Here is an 8,118-nt window from a genome sequence, read left to right on the forward strand (position 1 = left end):
ACTCTTACATTTTTAACGTGTAATTTGATGAAATAAAAATAAATTAAAAACAATTATAAATATATATCTATCTAAATATCAATAATAAACTATCATTTATTCTTCTAACTTAAATTAAATATGAATGTCACGGAACAATTGATAATCAGCTGTGTTAAAATGCAGCCATTTTTATTTGCAATGGGTCAATGACTTAATATAAGTTCAAATGAGGTTATATATTTAAAAACATCTGTCATTCTACTTCGAGACGGACGCTCATAAAATTTAAATTAAAAAAAAAGTACACGAATTTGGAATCCGTGGTCATAGAGACCAAAATAACAAACGCGTCTCGAAAAAACCGAACGTTTGACGTGCGTGTGTTTTTTGTTGAAAATAATTGAAGTGGAATAATTAAATGTTTTCTGACGAGGAAATAAAAGAAAACAGCCTCATGCGGCCGGGAGATGAGATAATAAGGTCCGATCTTCGTTTATTTTTTACAAAAGTTACGCAAGGATTTCTATCTTTTGTTACATTCTATTATGTTTTTCCAATGTTTTATTGGAGTTTTTTGTATTTCAGTATACGGGAGGTATGCCTCGTCGACAAGTACGATAAAAAATATTTGGGCGGTGAAACATTGCTTTCTACTTCAGGTCGAAATGATGTATGTACTACATACAATTGACAATATTAATATATTTTTGATACAAATTACTTATTTTCTACATAATGACATTTATAAAATAAGTTATAAATTTATCATAATGACATTTATTTTCTAATTTACCTAACAATATTTTGTGTTTATATTTACCGAATGCCGTAAATTTTTCGATAATGGGTTTACATTTACAAAATCGAAGAGGTTTTTTTAAAAGATTATGAACGTTAAGCCTTCAGTACCGCCCTATGTCCTTTAGAAAACTATATACGCATATAGATATACTATTATATACATATATGTATAATTGTCCCAGTTGGAGGTTCCTAGGTACCTCCGTGACAGTCTCTGTGAGGGTCTCGAGGCGAGATTTGCGTGGACCGAAGAAGATGGGAATATCGCTTCCTTAGTTTCTGAACCAGGGTTTGGAAGCGGAACCTTTGGCAAGAGCCTTGATGCGACTTTAACTAGTGAAATTAAGGTTAATATGATATTTGTTTCCAGAATTACACTTCTCTTAACTTTACTAAATTAGTTAAGCTAAGTTTTATATTGTTTTTGGTTAAGAAAATTTGAATATTTCAGGAAGCTGACACCAGTTTTCCATCTACCAGCAACACGTTTGATGGAAAGTCTTTTGTGGAACCATCTTTAGTGTCTTCTACGTCTTCTGGATCCAGTCTGAGTGAGCAATTTAGCTTTAAAAGTTTGTCCTTTAAGGATTTATAATAAAATTGTTAAATTCTTTCACCGTAGACGCCTCGTCGGAACGTTCGAAACGCTCATACAAAGTTGACAAAACCGACCCACGTTCAAGATATCACTACGTAAAATACGTTAAAAGACACGGGCGCACCGTCAAACTCTGGGAGTGCGGAATATGTTAGTTCCACCATATACTTAACACATTTTTGTAAAAAATTCATTACATACTAAAAATATTAAAAAAAAGAAAAGTGAAGGAAATTTTCAGTACAACTAATGTCCGCTAAAAATAATTCCATGGCTGAGATATATAAATCTCTGTATACCAGGTTCTAGGGAGTTTCAACATCAGTATACCTTAATGCGTCATCTCCCCACACACACGGACGAAAGGAATTTCCACTGTGACGCCTGCGCTAAGAGCTTCCGTCAGCTGTCCACGCTCAGCCAACACAGAGCCATACACTCCGCTGAGAGACCATACGCCTGTGAGGTGAATATCCTCTTAATACAACACCGACAATCATATGTCACTAGATATTCCATACTTATTGGCAGAATCCATGGCATTTATGCTCTTCATGGGATTAACTTATTCCTTATACGTAACGTCCAAACTGTCCCAGGTATGCAACAAGACTTTCAATCGAGTGTCAACCCTGATCTCGCACCGCAAAACCCATTCCAACGAGAAACCATATAGATGCCACATTTGTCCAAAAGGCTTCCATCAAAAAGGTTCCTCTATCCTTCCTTATACCCAAATAATAACCCACTATTTATTTGGCTAAGAAATTGTTGTTTATTTCACAGTATGTCGCAAAATTATATTTTAATATAGATAATAAAATTATAATTCCATAGGAAATCTCCGTAATCATTTATTCACTCATACCAATGAGCGGCCCTACCGATGTAATATTTGCATGAAGGGCTTCAATCAGCAGTCGAATCTGGTGTGCCACAAAAATAAGGTATCCTACCTTATTTATACAATATTAAATATAAAATATACTTGTTAAGGTCTTTGAGCATTTATTTGGTAGACGAATTTTGTTTATGTATTTAACAAATTAATTAACATTGAATTTGGACGATACCTATTTCGTAGGCCCATCCAGAAGAAAATGGCAGCAGTAATGGAAGAAATGTGAATCAGCCGCGAAGAGTTACACAACCTCAACCAGAACCACAGACGGACAATAGGTACCAACATAATAATAATATTAAAGACAAAACAATCGGAATGTTGGCGGTATGTGCAAATAAATCGGGTATATATTTAGGCGACAGCTTTTATATATTTATAAATTATCTCACCTACCTTCAACTAACACCCATTCCATAACATGTAAATTAAAATTAACTCGGACACCAAAACTAAGGTTAATACTAAATCTAGATGGTGCTAAGTAAAAAAATATAACAATTCAATTACTTAATACCTAGAAAGAAAAATGTTTTCTTAGCCATATTGAAAATTAAATAATTCTTCGCTCAGAGCATTTGTTGTCTTATTCTCTCGTAGATCATCACAGCAGTGTGAAGTGACGTCATCAGTAGGTCCGTACATACCAGAACCGAAGTCGTGGTCAAATTCGAAACCAAGCTGGTTGTCGAAACCTGATAATGATATATGGAATGAGGTTTCGTGGGGTAACAATGGGGTCATCGTGGATCCTATAAACACTTATCACATGGGGGTTGCCATAGCAACCAGACAGACTCCTTTCGCGCTACTAAAGTCTGATACGGGAACTCCTGTGTTGGTGAAAGTAGTCGATACAAAGCTTCCCGGCGGCAAACAGGTAAATACATTATTACTATTTACTATATATATATATTAATATGAAATAAATGTGGATTTTTTTTTTGTTAATAATATATAAGTATTTGGTTACGATAATACTAACTAGAAACTATAGCTGATTATTTTCTATACAATAGCTGTTAATTACGTAAGCAATACAATTAATAAATATATATACATATTAAATTCGTATTATATACATCATAATAGTTGTTTGTCTAATTTGCAATCATAAAAATTGACAATATTTTATTAGATGCTAGTTCCGGCGACGGCAGAGGATTTGCGTGTTGGTAGTAAAATAATTTTGGACAATCAAGAAAGTCCTGTAAGTAAAAAAAATAAATAAAATGTATTTACATTTATTTGCTTCTTTCTTTATTATATGTATTGATGCATTTTAACGCTAAAGGCAGTGGATGTCCAATCTTCCGACGCTAACGCGGTTCAGATCAGGGTGCCTGTTGTGGCGACTGTGGTCCCTAAAATGAAACCGGGTGGTAGACTCCAGTTATCAGTAGAAGAACCCCATCATTCATACCATTCAGCTCTACCGACTGACAGTGAGGATATTTATCATATATAACTACACTTGGCTTGAACACCCTGTAGCTTAATAGTCTCATATAATACTATAAACAGTTGGTGAAGTGAAGGTAGAGCCTTGTACAAGTCCGGCATCGAACCCGCTGCCTGATGCCAAACAAGTCGATGGAACATTCCAACCGAGCATAAAACCTGGTAAAAAATAACCGAAGAATATATTGTTTTTGTAGCAGATAGGCATTTTTTGCTAACTAAAATAGGTCTATTCTAGAGTACGTAGATATTATTTCTTATAGAATTAGTTATATATTTGGTGTTATGTTCATGTGTATGCTGATGTAATGATGTCGATCCTGTCAAGGTCGCTCATGGATCACACCGGCCTCCCCACCACTGGACCTCATCCCCCTAGACCTGTTTGAGCCCATGGGGTGTATACCACTAGGTATGAACATTGGATACCCTGGATACCCATACAAACTAAAAACTTCAAATTAAAATATTTACATAAACAGATTTTCTTATCTTGCATTAAAATCTATTATTACTTTCAAATATATATTTAAGTAATAACTCTAGAGAAAATTTTACACTGAGATGTTTAACAATTACGTGTTTTTTAATTGGATTAATATTATGTTAATCTCCAGGGCCCCAAATAACATCAGTAGATATCGACCAGCCCCCACATTCTGATGATTCTGACATATTTATAGGAAAGTTCGAGGTGGGTTATATACTTGTATACTTCTTATGTACTGTTATTATATACGTGTTATTCATTGAACATTTGCTTCCAGGAAAGTATCCCTTTAACTGATTCTGACTGAGACCTTGCGATTACAAGATAAATTTAGTCCTAAGATTAATATTATTGTAAAATATATTTCGAGGATTATGTGATTATTTCATTCTATATAAACCCATCCATTCCACTTGATAACTAATTCATATTTAGAACAACAATACAGGTTACCGCCAATATTTGAATTCAAATTTCGTTTGTGTTCTATATTAATGACAAGTCTTGTAAATTATTTTGCTAATATATTTTTATGATTATAATCTCACCCTCTATAACTATGAGCATGCAATTTCCTTTCGCAGTGTAAATAATCCGGTATTATGATGTAGCTATGACGTGCCATTATATAGTTTGAATATCGCATTGTGACCGCCACGTGGACGGAAATAGGCCCTTTGAGGGTCTGACATAAAATGCGTTGACGATTGAACGCGATAGATGGCGCTAGTAGTAACAAGAAGTTTCAACTTGTTACATTTTGACAAAATAATTCAATATTTCAGCTGTTATTTTTAGTATAAGATGATTGTGTTATTATAGACAACCTGAAATCATAGTCACATTTATAGTTTTGAAATTTGATTTGAAATATCTTGAAGAATTAATAGTTTTATCCAAAATTATATCAGTAGGAAATCGGAAATTCCAAGTTCACGTAGTGAAATCCAAGATTTTCACGTGCACATATTTAAAATGAAATAAAATGTTTTCGGATAGCTCTGCGTTTTCTTTTATTATTTTTTACATTTTCCTGACGTTTCGATTACTTTCCAGCAACCGCGACCACGGGCAGATGACGTGAAAGTGTCTATATTTAAAAACAAAATAACAAAAAAATCGCATAGTTACTCGAAAAAACTTAGTTTAATTTTAAAATTTCGATTATATAAAAAATGACGATGTTGATTTTTGTTATGTAATTTTAAACAGATATTTTTCAATGGAATTACATCACAATAGCCATAACGAACCGGCGTTTGAACGCAAAAGACGAATTAACATTTTGAATTCGCGCCTTTGTCTGATTTCAAAAAGCCACGATTTTAATAACAGCAAAAACCCGAAATCCCGATTCGGAATCGTCGATTTACAACTAATTACACGTCAGCCATTCATATCATTTACCGCATGAAAATAACTATAAGCCATAAAATTAACAAGTTGAATGCAACAATAAAATGCGAATTGCATTCGTACAGTTTTTTACCAAAGACGTGCGCGTGGCGGTCGCGTGGCGTAAAATATTAAAACTGGTGTTAGAACTGACACGCGGCCTTTCCCACCAATAAATAGAGAAATCATCTGACAGCCCTATTGAATAGAACTATATTCATACACACAATGCAATGTGAACTCTATATCTTATGTCATAGAGCTAAATTTTAACCGTCGAACATGCATAGGTCAAGATCATGGTCGACATTTAAAAATGTGTCCTTTGGGATGGTTATATGGTAGGATTTCGGTTGTTAAGAAATAATAATAAAATAAGGGTTGTCGATGATCTAAATACCGCCCCCGACGGTTATCAGATAAAGCTATGGCACGTGTTTGCTGCGTTTTTTATCGAATTTTCATTTCGGCGTGCGAATGTAGGATCGTCTGGTTCGGACGTCTATGATGTTGTGGGAAAGGCTCGGGAGATGGGATAAAAAAAACCTAAGAAAAAGCCTTTCGCGATTTCATCCACCGTCTGCAATTCTACAAAAGACTATCATGTTTCTGTGACGTTTGTAATACTGCATTTATTTGATCGACTTTGATGATTTCAAATAGGTTCGACTTAACTCTATGAAATTCCAAATAACGTTTTAAAACTCTGACCAGAGAGTAATGCAATGTGCTCCAACTAAAGCAGCCCGTCAACGGTTATGCCAATCCAAATATTTCCCTTCCACCATCAATAGAATCAAATGATGACAAAACAAACTACATATCGCGGAGGTCATTAAAAGGCTACCCTAATCTCTCTCGAGGGCGCCCCTTATTTCATATTTTGATTATGATATCAATGTCAGCTATACATCCACGCTTTTTATATCCTTTGTTCCGTAATACACATATTAAACTATTAACAGTCGCGTGGCGACACATTCTGATCTTTCACACGTATAATGGATGTATTATTTTTGTTGTTATTGTGAGAAGCATTTTTATTACGGAGCTTTGTAAGTTATGAACATTTTTATATCTAATGGTAGTTGGTGGAAGTATTGTGGTTAAAACTATTTGACTATTTCAAGACATAGAAGTGATTCGAAAAGAAAAGAAACTCGCTGTAATTAGGATCTTCTTAATGGTGTTCCAGCGAGCTGGTTGTAACTTTATGGCATGCTGATAACATCAAACATACTGTTATATTAATATGTTTGTCAAATTAAATTAAGATTATTTGGTTTTCATTTTGTCAGTAATAAAGTTATTGATATAATTTCAATTGCATATTTATATTTTGATTTTCAATAATAAGTAACTAAGGCATTGGTTGAAAAGAAAAAAAAATATTTAAAAGTAGGTGAGGTGCGGTTTTTGAACTACCGTCGGTAGTTGACTAAACCGCAATTTGATTTGAGAATAGTTCACACCAATATGGGGATATAAATAACATTGTATAATTACATTAATATAAGTAGATTCTTAAATAAATTCATCACTAACAAGGGTTATGAAACATATACTCAATAAATTTCTATTAACATTTACACATAGAACATAATTAAACAACCCAATAGCATTTCTTTCTTCAATACTAATGAGAAATAAGAAATAAATAAGTACAATTCAAAACTATATATAAAAAACAGATAAATAATGACTAAATATGTCCGTCATCCCTCATTACCAGATGAAGACATCAGTTCAGCTAGTGTCCGATCTTAATCCCGCACACGTGGCGACGCGTGCAATACTAGTGTTGGAGGGACGGGCTTTTAATTATTGATGATGAAAATTTGTCTGTTTTAATGACAGATGATGGATTTGGTGATAGCGATGGTGATGTAGATTTTTTTTTTTTAATAAATTCATAATCAGAATTATAAAAAGTTACAAAATTACAATTCCTACGCTTAAAGTTTTTTAATGAATTGTATAGTAATCTAATAAAAACTAGACTTAAAATATATTTAATTCTTTTGTATGTAATAATATACTATATTTATTTAACATAAAATTTTAAAACGATAATAATTTTAAAAAGTCCGAACGACTTATTTGACAGTTTTATTACATTCATAAAATATGAGACTATCCAAAAGTAGAAATAACCATTTTTTGGTTATGTATAATATATAAGCAAAGATAAAGCTTTTTAAAACGTTTCTGTATCTCACTTCACAAACCCTTTATCCTCACAAAAAACAATTCAACAGAATCTCTCAAACCGGTACACGTTCCTCGCAAAGCCATTACAATATTTCGAACAGAAACTAAGGACTTAAAAAATCAATTGCAGAGGGATTGTACTCATATAGCAAGCATGAGCGCACACGCAAATTGTACTCTAACGTGATTACAACTGCTAGTTCTATATTGTCTTTACCCCCATCCCCCCTTCTTGACGCTAAAACGTGTTACTAGATGCGGTTGGAGGTTTCAAATTTA

General features: G+C 33.5%; 1 protein-coding gene across 1 annotated transcript; it reads left to right on the forward strand.

Annotated features, from left to right (window-relative positions):
- Positions 1-341: 341 nt before the first annotated feature.
- Positions 342-5,150, forward strand: LOC116774395 (uncharacterized). Its single transcript, XM_032667116.2, has 16 exons — positions 342-462; positions 568-652; positions 966-1,130; positions 1,235-1,334; positions 1,406-1,531; positions 1,684-1,847; positions 1,981-2,092; positions 2,219-2,328; positions 2,466-2,560; positions 2,883-3,162; positions 3,421-3,492; positions 3,577-3,727; positions 3,807-3,905; positions 4,072-4,155; positions 4,361-4,437; positions 4,511-5,150. The coding sequence occupies exons 1-16, from the start codon at positions 401-403 to the stop codon at positions 4,538-4,540; spliced, it is 1,812 nt and encodes a 603-aa protein (XP_032523007.1). The 5' UTR covers positions 342-400; the 3' UTR covers positions 4,541-5,150.
- Positions 5,151-8,118: the final 2,968 nt, after the last annotated feature.

The sequence above is a fragment of the Danaus plexippus genome, chromosome 26, assembly GCF_018135715.1.
Source record: "Danaus plexippus chromosome 26, MEX_DaPlex, whole genome shotgun sequence".
Taxonomy (NCBI): Eukaryota; Metazoa; Arthropoda; class Insecta; order Lepidoptera; family Nymphalidae; genus Danaus; species Danaus plexippus.

Bases quoted from the DNA above. Each gene is read 5' to 3' on its own strand.
- LOC116774395 (XM_032667116.2), top strand. From the start codon at position 401: ATGTTTTCTGACGAGGAAATAAAAGAAAACAGCCTCATGCGGCCGGGA. The intron at 1,335-1,405 runs GTGAGCAATTTA...CTTTCACCGTAG, and splicing joins GTCTTCTGGATCCAGTCTGA to ACGCCTCGTCGGAACGTTCG. The intron at 4,438-4,510 runs GTGGGTTATATA...ATTTGCTTCCAG, and splicing joins TATTTATAGGAAAGTTCGAG to GAAAGTATCCCTTTAACTGA.